Here is a 13,712-nt window from a genome sequence, read left to right on the forward strand (position 1 = left end):
GAGGCTGACATAAGATTTACATTAGTGAATCCTTTTCCTGCTTCATGTACTCATCACTGATTTTCTTACTCTTCAGTACAAATTAACAACTGGAGGACTGGGCGATATCTCAGTATCTGCTATGAACGAAGATCTTTATAGCAGAAATGTGCAGTAAGCCTTCAGGTCCTTCACTACATGTGCAGACTTATCAGTATAAAATGCATTTACAAACCATGTCGGACATGGTCATCAGCAAAATGTAAAAGAGCCAAAGTTAGTTTATATGGTATATTCAGCGTTGGGGAGTAACGGAATACATGTACCTGCGTTACGTATTTAAAATACAAAATATGAGTAACTGTAATCCGTTACAGTTACCATTTAAAAAGGTGGTATTCAGAATACAGTTACTTTGTTGAAATAAAGAAATTACACAGCGGTCTTCTCCTGTTTCATATGTTCGGCTATGCCCTCTCTATTTCTGGTAATTCCACGCTGGCGGAAACCCAAACAAAACACGCATTAGGAGGCTCTAATGTCTGTGTCTCAATCCTGCGGCCCATGTCAGCTCTACTTGAGGCCCGCATAATGACATGAAGAAATATTTTTAAAAATTATTGTTCAAAAATTATTTAATATAAAGGCAATAGGCAGAGTGTTCGGAGCCGCAAACCTGTTTTATATACACGCGGAATAGTTTTAATACGAGATCGCTGCTAAAAGTGCAGCCTTACCTAACGTCCACCCTACTGTTACTCATTTATATTAAGATTGAAACATCTAGTTAGTATTGGTATGGAGAGTAACCTGCAGTAATAGTAATAAACCACACAGCAATAGTACATTCATGTAGTTGTAAAAAGTATGATAATATATTAAGTATTCAGAATACGTTACTCTCATTGAGTAACGTAACGGAATACGTTACAAAATACATTTTGGGGCATGTATTCTGTAATCTGTAGTGGAATACATTTTAAAAGTAACCTTCCCAACACTGGGTATATTTAACCTCCTAGGACCTGGCGTCCACATATGTGGACATCACATTTTGGGTTATTTAGACCAAAATAGTCAATTTTGCTCTACATGGTCCTGATATCCACTTACGAGGACATTATACTACTACTGCTCTATCAAAATTTTAAACAAATATCCTGATATGTGGCTCTTATTTTTCTTAAAAACAAAAATAAGGTAAAAAAAAAATCTTGTAATTCTTTGTTTTTACATTCATTGGGCCCCAATATGCCCAAATATCAAATAGAAATTAAAAATGCATACTGTGGAAGAGTTCGGGTCTTAGGAGGTTAATACATTTTCACCACTATATTTCCAACCCCAGGGAGAATAGCTGCTGTGTTGCTGCAGCTAATGGGGATCTTAATCTATTACACTAAGCTATACCTGCCTTCAGACAGATGTTTCCAGCAAAGAACTACTACTCTTTACCCAGCTGCAATGACCAAAACAGTTATTTACCTTGCAAAACATCTACTGCTACCTAAATTAATTTGTTAGTGTAGCTGTGTGATTATTCTAAAGCTGTAGCTCAGTTTGGCCTCAAAAAGGTAAAAACCCTGTTTTTGAGGTTCTGAAAAGAACATTTTATTGCATGAACTAAGAAGCTTTGATTTGTCTCACATTTTTAACCTTTAGTTAAATAACTCCTTCAGTTTTTATTTTATTATTCATTGTTTGGCAACGCTAACATGACTTCTCCTCGCGGCAGGAAAACCTTAGGAGCAAGCAGAGGTTGCATGCGCGTGCTGACAGGTTAAAAACTCGATATATCGCCCAGCCCTAAACAGCTGTAATCTCCCACTGCCAGGCACAGGCAACACCACAAACTGTGACTACCTCCTTCTTTCCACCACATACAAACACAAGACAGTCTAGAACTTTTTTATTTCAGAGAAAAAGGTAAAAATTCAAACTTCATCTCAATAAAAATATAAAAAGGTAAGATTTCCTGAGAAACGCCAAAGCTCTTCTGAGTATTTTCATGTTGAACACACGATGGAATCAACCTGTGAGCCTGTGTGTGTCATGCATCTGTTCAACATGTCCGTGTGTTAGCCTGTTAGCTCAACATGCTAAAGTCATGCCTCTGTCACTCCTGTTGAATTATTAAATGGAGGAAGCAGCAGTGTCATGAGAAAGTGGCACTTAGAGGGCTGGAAATGCTTTGTTCAAACTAATATTTAAGAATAAGTCGATGAAACAATCATTTTTTCTGCACCTCAATAACCCCTGTGGAACATAAATAGCTTTGAATTGATTAACTGGAATCCCTAAAGTTTGATACTCATGACATCACTGTCCATCCTCCTTCTCTATAACTCCTATCAGGTATCAGGTATCATTATGACCCTGAACACCCACCTATTGGTGCTCTTCTTCAGGCTCTCAATGTCCAGCTTGCGGAAAAGGAAGCCCTCGTGGTGTGCCGTATGTGTGGGCGGTTGGGGGACGATTGGGCTGCTCTGGGCTGGTGCAGATCTGGACCGCCGCGTCGTTTCCCCGGGCTCTTTGGGTCGTGGCCGGCGTCGTGGTTTGGGTCTGTCCCGAGCTCGAGGGCGGTCGGGACGGGAAGACTTTTCTGGTATCCCATTAGGCAGTCGGGGCACCTCACCGCGGGCCTAAGGGTTGGGAGAGGCGATGAATTTGAGTTATGGCTCAAAAGTGAAAAACGTTATTACTTATCCCAGTTTTCTCTTTTTAGGAAGTTTGGTCAAAACTTAGAATTAACCCCTAAACGCCCCCAAATATCACACTCTTTATTTATAAAGACTAAACCCAGACCTGCGCTGCTTCTCTTTCTTGTAGCTGCTCTACGATCTCTGCCATGGTGGACCTCTTGTCTCTGTGGAAAAATACCTACTGTTCACATCACAATTGATTCAACTCCAAAATTGACTACAATAACATTCACTTCTTTTCTGCATAAATATCCACATCCAGATTAAAATGCACTGCAGTACTCTCAGTCTCACCCTCCTGCTGAGCGTCTGTCTGATTGCTCCTTCCCTGTGTCGTGCTCACTGGATTCCTGTCTCTCCAGCCGGTGCCTGTCCCTCTCTCTCCGCCGGCCCTCGTGGCCCCCGTGACCTTCTTGTTCGCTGGAAGTTTGCCTCTCCAACGTCCGTCTCTCCCGCCTCTCAGCCTGTTCCCTCCACACCTCTTGAGGCAGCTCATCCCTGCGCGCCTGGATTAGCTGCTCGCTGGACAGCTGCCGTTCTATCCTGTGGTGATAAGTGTGTGTCTGGCCCTGAGGCTCAGCGTGGCCCAAAGGGTCAGTCCTGGATCCTCGAGGCCCTCTGGTGGGCTCGCTGTGCAGACGCTCCCGGCTCGGCTCCTGAAGCACCACCTCGGCCATCACTGCTACCTCTGCTCTCTCTGTCCCCATCATCATATCTCTCTCCCTCCCCCGCTCTCTTGCCTTCTCCAGCCGGCTGGCCACAATCAGAGGCGTCACAGCATCATCTAAGTGTTTGATTTTGGGTTGCCGGAGATACGGGGAGGATTTTGCCTCAATTTCCCTCGCCGCTTGTGCCGGATGCAGGTGACTCATCACCTTTGCTGTCTGTTCCCTTGCTGTGCTGGCACTTTCTCGTGCCTGGTTGGCTGACACTAGCATCGCTGCTGTGGCTATAGATGCAATCGAGGATGCAGCCGGGCGGCCTAGACCTGCAGCCACACCCACTACGCCTCCATCCCGGACATCCAGAGTGTTTCGGTAGCTGGAGCCGTTCATCACAGGGGTGTAGTTGGCGACTGTTGATCCCAGGCGCCGAGCTGCAGATGACGGAGAAGGTGTTGGGGTGGCCGGCGAGGGAGATGGAGGAGAGCTGGCTTCGTTCTGTTCATATATAGTCTGCCTCATGACGGGGGAGACTGGGAGGCGGGGGAGAGTGGGTGGACTATGTGAGGCATCTTGGGGATCCAGGAAGACTTTACGACCCAGGAGGGGAGTTGGGGGCAGTTTACTTTGCTCTGCTTTTAGCTTTTCTACCTGCAGAAAGAAAACAGAACCAGAGATGAAACTACCAAGTCTTCATCAACAATTTGAGCATGTTTGGAACGTGCTACTGAGTTTGTCTAAACTGAGGACATATTTGCACAGTGAGGATGATGATAATACCGTGGTGAGCCGCCGCAGTGAGCTGAATCGCTCTTCCCAGGTGGCAGCTGCTTTGCGGAAGGCTTCATGTCGACGAATCAGCTGTTCCACCTCATCTACGCTCCCTCCAAGCTCGTTGCTGTTGATAAACGGCTCCTGAGCAGTCAGCCATGCCTCTGCCACCACCGCCTCCTGGGCAAACTGGTGAACCTCCAACACTGCAAACAGGACAAATAAGAACACCAAAAAAGAGAGAAAGCATCTTAATTTACTTCTAAATGCCAGATTCCTGCACATCCCTGTCTTTTTTACTTTTTAAGCCATTGCATCCACTCACATTGCTGCAGGACTTCCCAGTGCTTGTCCCACTTCTCAGACAGCTCACGCTCCTTAGCGATCACTTTGTCCAGCTTCTCTTTGATCTGAGAATAAAGATATCACAATTACATCATGGGTCTGTTTAGCTCTATGGATGCTCAGAAAGAATTGAAATATTATAGGGAATCGATTCCTTCTCACACATAAAATATAAAACCTTATGTTTCTTAACATGCATCTCTAAAGTTTTCTGTCATGCATATACTGTCACATGGGTGCAGTGAGATCAGTGTAATCATTAAGAGGAAAAAGCTCAGGCTTCATTTGGTTTTCCACACTTAGTTTCATTGTATAGCAGGCACATCCTTGCTGGTCAAACCTTCTGTTTGCAAGAGGCAGCCAATTAGAACAATTTTTCCTTAAAGGGGGAGGAGCTATAACAGAGATACAGGATGAATTGAGAAGCTGCACCAAGCCCCAGCACGAAAAACAAGGGTGATTTTAGTGAATCATGTAAAGCCCCTCTAGTAGAGCCTAAAACTAGCAATATGACTCTGCAGAGGAGGCTAATCGACTCGTGAGCCCACTCAACCAGAGTCTTCAAAGTTATAAACAAACTGAGGTTTAGATATCCGTGTTTAAATTGGACTTAAAGTGACAGTCTTTATCATGTTTACTCATCTCACCTCTTCAGCTGCAGGGTTTCTAGCCGCCAGCAGGGTTTTTCCCATCTCAATACACTCCAGGATGCTCTGACTGCGAGCCTCTACTTCACTCTTAAGACTCTGGTGATAGTTCATCAGCACCTCTACTGAGGACACGTCCCTGCAGGAACCACACAGAACCTGAACTCACTGAAGACTTTCACTATGCCCACGAATGCTGACCATCACATGCTATTGTAATGAACCATAAAAAGCAAAATGATATTTCATATGTACATTTTTTTAAAAAGAAAATAAACGAGTTTGATCTTAAACAGTGCATGTGGTGAACAGATATTGAGGCTGCTATGCAGAGTGCCACATGCATATGTAGAAGGTATTGTAGATACCTGGGCTTCTCTCCTGTCCCTATCTGACAGATGATCGAGTCCATCCACATGATCTGATCTCGGACCATGCCGAAGAACCTCAGCTTGTCAGTCTCTGTGGTGATCTGCACCCGACACTCTTCGCAGGATGTTAGCAGCTCTTTCCAGCACTGCATCACTTCGTGCTCACGGCACGCGATGGCTTCGGCCTTCTCGCCAGCGTACACCGTCCTCAGCTGGGCTGCGCTCTCTTGCAGCTGACGCACCTGGCAGAGCGTGAAGGCAAGCTTTAGTAAACAGCTCAACTGAACAGGGACGAAACAGAATTGAAAAAAGGAAAGAGAGAGTTTGTTTTCCGAGTGACGCACGAAACACAGCTGCCAAGACAGCTGTGTTTCGTCAGGGCCAAGTGGTGCAGGCTCTGTCACCTGAGTAGGCACAGAACATCTGTGCTTTTGCATCTTTCTTGAGTAGCACTGTTCCTGCTGCCCAGGTGCACGACAGAGACTAGATCAAGCAAAATTAAATGCAGAGTAAGAAGATGGTGTTGCCATGAAAATGGCAGACTCACAAAGAACCAAAAACTTTACTATCCAATGAAATAGATTTTATGTGAATTTGATTTAATTTAAACAAATTCACATAATTTAGTTCAGTTCAGTGTTTTTTATTGGTTATAAAAATGCATTAAAGTCTATCATTTCTGGATTCAGTTTCTGATATACTGATATTCTTTACTTTTTAAATCCACATGGGGGGTCACTGCACCAATTAGGATTACTCAGTTAGCCAGGTAACTTCTAAAATAGCATGCAAAAAATGATTTACACTTTTGTAATCAATATTAACAGTCAATGCTAATGATTAATTTTTTTTGAAATTCCAGATGTTATTCCTTTCACATTTAAACTGTTTGCAGTCAGTAGCACAACTGGCTGTTAGCTACTGTCACGGGCTGCCGGGGCAGACCATGTGGAGAGAGTAGAGGACCCAATTGCAGACAGAGGCGAGGAGACAAAAACTGGACATAACGAAAAGCAAGCCTTTATTTAGGGCTGAAAACTCACGAAAATACAACATGGCTAAAGTGAGGAAAAACCTGAACATAACCTGGGAAACTATGACTCTCACTGTGACTTTATACTATGACGAGACAAGATAACAACTATGACTTGACTGGGAAACTGTGACAACGGGTAGGGAAGGTAACACAGACGATGCGACAATGAACAAAGGGAGACAGAGGACTTTAATACACACATGAGGTGATGAGGGGAAGAGGAGACACACGAGGACACAGTTGACTAGAATGAGACATAATGACAAAGGGGAGAGTAAAACTAAACGTAAAAAACCAAGAACACAAAACTCTTTCAAAATAAAACAGGAAACGTGGACATGACATGAGCAACATGAAAACACACAGACAGAAAATACATGACACAGAAAACTGGGACAGACTCATAACTAAGGCGACGTAAAAGGACCTAAACTATACTGCAACTCAAGACGATAACAAAGCAAACACTTAATATAATTTCAGAATTTCATGAACAGAGCACAATGTAAACATAAGAAAACAATACAAAAATAAGACAAAACGCTGGTTCAGAGACCCAGCCCCTGACAGCTACTCGCCATATTGCATCTGTTATGGATTTACAAATAAAAAAAATCACTAAATAAGTTTCTATAAAGATTCCTGCAGACCAAATATAGATAATATCAATCTTCTTCCTTTAATTCTCCTTTAATTTTTCCTTAAATGAAGATTAGAGGAGGGTCTGTTGATCGATGTGCAGCTGTACCTGTGTGACAAGCAGCTGAATGTCCTGCTCGAAGGTGTGCAGGAGTCTCTGCAGGGTGCTGGTGTTGGAAGTGCTGCCCTGCCGAGCCCGAACCTCTGGCAACCTTCGATGTTTGTCATCAATCTGGGCTAAAACCTGAAAAAAGGCAGTGGAGAAATTTTGCCTGTTTGTAGGGCAGAAATGCTCTATCGGCACCTGATTTACATTTTTCCTATTTTCTTTCTTTTTCAAGCTGTTCTCATCACGAAGGCCAATGTACACTGTGGTGACCCGACATAAAAGAAGATAAAAGTGTGAAATTAAATTAAATGAATCTGCTCTTTATCATATCCGGCATTATATGTGTGTGTGTGTGTCCTTTGGTTTAATTTGTGGCCCGTCTTGGCTTTGCTCCTCTTACCTCTCTGCAGTCGAAGAAGAATTTGTGCAGCTGGTGTGAAGCAGCGAGCATCTGACCGCGGGTCTCCATGAGCTCCAGCAGGTCGGCCCAGGCTTCGTTCACTCCGTCCTTCCATTCGGCGATGGTGGCTGCTTCTGAGTGGCCGTAGTCGATGAGCTCATCCACCATCTGATTGACGGCTGTCACTCGCTCCTGGCCCACGCTGCCCGTTTCTGACGCAAACTCTGTAAACTTCTCCTGTAGGACCTGGAAGTGTGGCATGTTTTATTTACTGCAGCAAATCGGTCTGCTAATTTTAATGTATTCATTCATTCATTCATTCATTCATTCATTCATTCATTCATTCAAGTCAAATAAAGAACATAATTAGACATTACAATCAAATGAAACCCCTTTTGAGATTTTACTTGTAATATTTAAATTTCAGGTAATAAAATCTGTTACCTGAATCTATTATTCATGTGCAGAGGCCATCTGTCGACACACTTACTGTGACATGCTCATAGTCTTGACCCAGTTCAGGCGAGCTGGCGACCACCTCCCTCTGAGCGATCCACTGCTCCAACTCATCCACCTCCCTGTTGAGCTGGTACAGCCAGTACTGCTGCTCCAGACGGCTCTTCCTCTCCTCCACCAGGTCCTTCAGAGACACGTACAGACGGTCTATCTGTGACTGACGCTTGCTGATCTGTTCGCTGTGGAAGAGAGGAGGAAGAGTGTAAGGTGAGGCACAAAAAAAAAAAAGCTAGGAGGAGTGTAGCAGTAACTGCTCCCCCAGCTCGAGAGACAGACATCGCTTCTACTTTCAGGATTAGGATTTAAACTTTCCTTTCGGATTATTTATGGATCAGGATCTCGCCATCAGTTAGTGCTTCCCCACTCTCCTCTTTTTCTTTCCCCACGTGGTTTTATTCCATTACTGCAAGTCATTAACGTCTACTTTTTGCTGATTGTGTCTGTCTTTTCTCTGCTTTCCTCTCACACCTCCACACGGTGGCAGCAGACGACTGCCCCCGAGCCTCCTCCTTCCTGTTATAACAGAAATCTTTCTCCCCTTCAACAGAGACGATCGTTTTAAGGTTGGTTTTCTTTCTCAGGTTTCTTTACCTCATAACACAAAGCTCTTGTTGTGAAATACTGCTATAAAAATACAACTGAAGTGAATGATGAAAAACCTTTTATAATCCAGAGATTCGGTGCTTTTCTGTATTTAAGATGTTGTGACAGAAATTTCTGTCAGATTTTGTGCATGTGTTTAACTGCTCACCAGTCTGGATGTCCCATCTCCAGCAGCTGCCGGCACTGCTGTGAAAGTAGGCCGATGGTCTCAGCGTAGTCTTCGATGGTCTGTTCTAGGACCAAATGCTTCTTCAGCAGCTGCAGCGTGCTCTGCTCATCCTGGCAGGAGGAGGAAGAACACACGAGAAATGACACTTTAATTTCAGTATACACACACAGAATAAAACTGCATGTAAAAAATCCTGCTCACATTAGAGTCCAACAAACACAGTATCACATATTCAGATGACAATCGCATATTCTGCAGAGAACTGTGTGTGTAAGACGGCTCCTGTGATTTTAAAGAGTTTTTTTTTTTACTTCAATGATAAATATTTCAGACAAATAATTTTACCTTTCCCTTCTCCTCATTCATCATGTGCAACTCCTGCTCACTCAGCCAGGCCTCGACCTCGGCTGTATCGAAGTAGTACTGCTGGGCCTGGTACATGGCATCCAGGACCAGCTGCCTCCTCTCAGTCTCGGCCCAAAGCAGAGCCCACAGCTGGGACAGCTGGTCGTGACCTGCCCTGATGCAGTCTGCCTCAGGGCTGCGTATGGAGCCAATGATCCCCGCCCTCTCCAGGACATCATCAATTCTGCTCCTGTGGCTCTGCAGCTCCCTCTGAAGAGTCTACAGCACAGGCAGAAAGAGCTATTTAGATGTTGAGAGTGTAAACGGATGGATCAGAACTCAGAGGCTGGACATTATCTTTATCACAAGTCATCAGTTATTTAGTGACTTGAGCTCTGCGTTTAAAGCTTTAGGGTGCAGGGGGTCTATCGTGAAGAGGAACGGGACCTCTGTTAAGGTTTCAGGCTAAGGCTGCAGTTTAATTAGCAGCTATTCAGGTTTTCTTACCTGGTTCTTCTTCATTAGCTGCTGCACAGCCTGCAGAGTAGAGCCGTGCTCCTGAGACATGGCCATCGGGAGGCGTTCCTGGACCCACAACTTCAACCGCAATGGTATGACGAAAAGAAATGAATATTTGTACATGTATGAATATGTGAACATGCATGTCCACACCTCATGTACAGATTAAAGAGAAGCCTGGTATATTTCACCTCAATTACAAATAGATAAAAAAGTAACAATAACAAAATTAGAACATGCAATAACACGACTCCTGTGTTTTGTGTAGTGAGTGTGAATCTGGTTGTGTTGTCAGCTCACAATCTCATCCTCCAGGTCTCGCCCAACTTGATGAACTTCCTTGGACGCCAGCAGGATGCGTCGCCTCTCCTTCAGCGGCTCGATCAAACGCACCATCCTGGCCTCCACGGCGGCCTGTCGCTCTGCAACCGTCTCCTTGACCTGCGTCTGCTGCGGGATGGAGGATGCCTGCACCTGAAGCTGCCCTACCTCCTTATACCATTCCTCCATCTGGGTCTCCAGGGTCTGAGGAGGAGGAAGAGGAGAGGGTGAGTGTAGTTACCGGGCAGAAGAATGTAACTGAGGCAGGAGAGAGGAGACAAGAGAAACTGGATGGAAGAAACATGTCATCATGTGAGAGAAGATAAAAATGACATGAGTGAGATGAAAAGAGTGTGGCAGGAAACAAAGTTTACATGATTTTAGTTTTTTTCACTTTAATGTAGTTGTTTTATTCCCTGTAATACTGATTTTATTTAACTTTTTAACTTACCACGTCAAAGTTTATAAAACATCTTTTTAAAAACTGTAATAAATTCAGTAGATTTATATGTATTAAGCAACAGATGGATAAGATGAGACTGAGGATAACCCAAAACAGCACAAGAACAGGTGGTTAACAGACATGAAGTGTAGTGAAGGTTACTGTACCCCTTGCCAGGATGGATGCTGGGTAGTGGAGTTATGATGATGTGGTAAAGCAGTGCTAATGGCGGCCTGTTAAAGGAAGCTGTAAGCGGCATGCTGTGGGAGAGGAGAGCGAGAGATGTCTGGTGAAATGATGAAGCAATGAATGGATGAATCTGTGCGTCAGCCCGGGTCGAACCTGCTGTATAAACGAGTTCCCGCCTTGCCCAAACCACCACGGCTGGAGGGCAAATTGCGAGTTACATCCCAAGATCACACGTTGACTGGCAGATGTAATGCAAGTGTGCCCAAATTTGGATTCTTTTATTGAGGTGACAGACCAAAAAAAGAAAGAAATGCATATTCATCAAACTAGTAACCCAGCTATTTAAGAAGCTCAGGCTCCAGACTTTTCTAAACACTCAGTTTTCTTTCACTCTTGGTTTTGTATGAGGGAATATCTCTAATATGGTTAACAGGTTGCTGACCCCATTTGCAGTTCCTATCCTAAAGGGAGGGGAAAGGAGCTACAACAGTTTTTCTTCAGTGACTAGATGAACAGAGGCGCTTCACCCAGGCCCAGTGTAAGATAAAGGAGGACACATGCAAAGCTTTAACCTTGATCTGATGAACGTTCAGCAATTTGTTCTCTATGCAAACTGTCATGCATGCAACAGGCATTTTTTTTTTACTAGATCTATCGACCAGTCCACAAATGTGAATAAAAATGAGTCCAGTGCTGTAACAGAGACCCGTAAACTGTCTGACTTGCACAAATCTATTTATTTGCGATGTTCCAAATATCACCTGGGTCCTGGTTCATTGACCAAGCGTTTTGGTTTCTTGGGTTTTGTTTATTATTAATGATCCTCGTGGCGATGCTTAGGTTGTTTATTTTTTGCGTACAGCTTTGCCCTGTGTCATGCCTGTGCTCAACCTGTTTTATTTTGGTAGTCTCACGTCTCTTGTTCCCAGTATTAAGCTCCAATAAATACTGATTATGATGGTGTGTCTCCACTCCACACAGGTGTCTCCACTCTGGCCAAATCGCCCTTCAGTGTATTGTATTGTATTCTATGTATTGTATTATGTACTGTGTACTGTTTGAGTCTCCTCTTGTGCTTTGTCGAGTGGTCCCTCATTGCTGTAATAATAATAATAATAATAATAATAAATTTTATTTATGAGCACCTTTCAAGTCACCCAAGGACACTTTACAATAGGATAAAACACTTAGTAAAACAATGGCAGAATAAGAACAATAAAATAAAGCACAAGATAAAATGAACAAACAGTGGATTCACAGTGAATATGCAGATTTGAACAGATGAGTTTTGAGTTGGGATTTAAACTGGGGGAGAGAACCAATATTTCTTATTTCAGGGGGCAGAGAATTCCACAACCTGGGAGCAGAGCAGCTGAAAGCTCTGCTTCCCATGGTGGTGAGGCGGAAGGAAGGTACAGTAAGCTGGACAGAAGAAGAAGAACGAAGTGAACGGGCAGAACAAGTGGTGGTTAACAGGTCAGAAAGGTAAGAAGGAGCGAGGTTATGAAGGGCCTTGAAGGTGAGCAGAAGAAGTTTGAAAATTATCCAGAATTTCACAGGGAGCCAGTGAAGTTCCTGAAGAACAGGGGTGATGTGCTGGTAGGAGGGGGTTCTGGTGATAATGCGAGCAGCAGAGTTCTGAACCAGTTGAAGCTTATGGAGGGATTTTTGGGGGAGACCATGCAGAAGAGAATTGCAGTAGTCAATACGGGAGGTAACAAGACTGTGGGCAAGAATGGACGTAGACTGGGTGGAAAGAGAAGAACGTAATCTGTTAATGTTACATAGATGGAAGTAGGCAGAACGGGTGAGGTTATTGATGTGTGATTTATAAGAAAGTGAACTGTCTAGGATGACACCAAGGCTCTTAACCTGAGGAGAAGGGAGAACTGTGGAGTTATCGATGGTGAGTGAGAAATGGTTTGCCTTCAAAAGGTTGGATTTGGTGCCAATAAGGAGGATCTCAGTTTTATCCTCATTGAGCTTTAGAAAATTAGAGGTAAACCAGGATTTTAACTCGGATAGACATTCTGTAAGGGAAGAAGGTGGGAGGGAGGAATCAGGTTTGCAAGAGAGATATAACTGGGTGTCATCAGCAAAACAGTGAAACTGAAGATCTAATTTGCGGAAGATGGTACCTAGAGGGAGGATGTATATTATAAAGAGAAGAGGGCCTAAAACTGAGCCTTGGGGTACACCAGAGGTGACGGGGAATAGACGAGAGCGGAATGATCTTAGTTGAATAAACTGGGAACGGTCGAGGAGATATGATTGAAACCAGGCGAGGGGTGTGTCAGAGATGCCGAGAGAGGAAAGTCTGCTTAGAAGGACAGAGTGAGAGATGGTGTCAAAGGCTGAGCTCAGATCTAAAAGGACGAGAATGGTGAGAAGACCAGAGTCAGCTCCGATTAAGAGATCTGTACCCTTGTTCCATGTTCCTGAACTTCTAATATTCCTGAAATTCTAATGTTTTCTGGACATTTAAAGCCTGCTCTTTATTTTGGATTCTTCTGGACTTTAGCTTTTGCATCAACAGCATTAAAAGCTGATGCTTTGAGGCTAGTTTCTCTGTCCTGCAACTCACTTCTCACACAGCAACACATGACCAGAGTAATTTCACTTTCTTCATGGTAAACCGTGTGTGGACGTCTGCTGCAACACTGGATCTGTTTGCCTTTCTGACTTGCCTTATGAAAAAGATGTGCTACACCGTTCTTCAAATATTTAAAAATACCTGGAGTAAACAGCTACAGTGATACTAGTACTAATAAACGTAACAGGGGTCAACTGAACATTGAAACTTACTAAAGTTAGAGTATATTGTGCTTACAAATAAATAAGCACTAGCTGCATCCACTCACAGATGCCATGTTTATGAATAAGCACAGATTACTATTTTTACTCAATAAAACATCAGTTTTCCCACTACAGAGGGCTTATCTCT

At 43.7% G+C, this 13,712-nt stretch overlaps 1 protein-coding gene across 4 annotated transcripts in view; it reads right to left on the reverse strand.

Annotated features, from left to right (window-relative positions):
• sptbn4b (spectrin, beta, non-erythrocytic 4b) overlaps positions 1-13,712 on the reverse strand; it is a 111,636-nt gene that overhangs the window by 9,891 nt on the left and 88,033 nt on the right. For all 4 annotated transcript variants that reach the window (XM_026191934.2, XM_026191932.2, XM_026191933.2 and 1 more), the window contains exons 27-40: positions 10,117-10,341; positions 9,805-9,894; positions 9,298-9,576; positions 8,932-9,062; positions 8,155-8,359; positions 7,665-7,910; positions 7,265-7,399; positions 5,478-5,722; positions 5,110-5,248; positions 4,443-4,527; positions 4,127-4,323; positions 2,979-3,997; positions 2,788-2,848; positions 2,368-2,624 (exon numbers count right to left, since the gene is read on the reverse strand). In XM_026191934.2, the coding sequence (XP_026047719.2) occupies positions 2,368-2,624; positions 2,788-2,848; positions 2,979-3,997; positions 4,127-4,323; positions 4,443-4,527; positions 5,110-5,248; positions 5,478-5,722; positions 7,265-7,399; positions 7,665-7,910; positions 8,155-8,359; positions 8,932-9,062; positions 9,298-9,576; positions 9,805-9,894; positions 10,117-10,341 (3,314 nt within the window). The remainder of the gene's footprint in view (positions 1-2,367; positions 2,625-2,787; positions 2,849-2,978; positions 3,998-4,126; positions 4,324-4,442; positions 4,528-5,109; positions 5,249-5,477; positions 5,723-7,264; positions 7,400-7,664; positions 7,911-8,154; positions 8,360-8,931; positions 9,063-9,297; positions 9,577-9,804; positions 9,895-10,116; positions 10,342-13,712) is intronic.

This window comes from Astatotilapia calliptera, chromosome 14 (genome assembly GCF_964374335.1).
Source record: "Astatotilapia calliptera chromosome 14, fAstCal68.1, whole genome shotgun sequence".
Lineage (NCBI taxonomy): Eukaryota > Metazoa > Chordata > Actinopteri > Cichliformes > Cichlidae > Astatotilapia > Astatotilapia calliptera.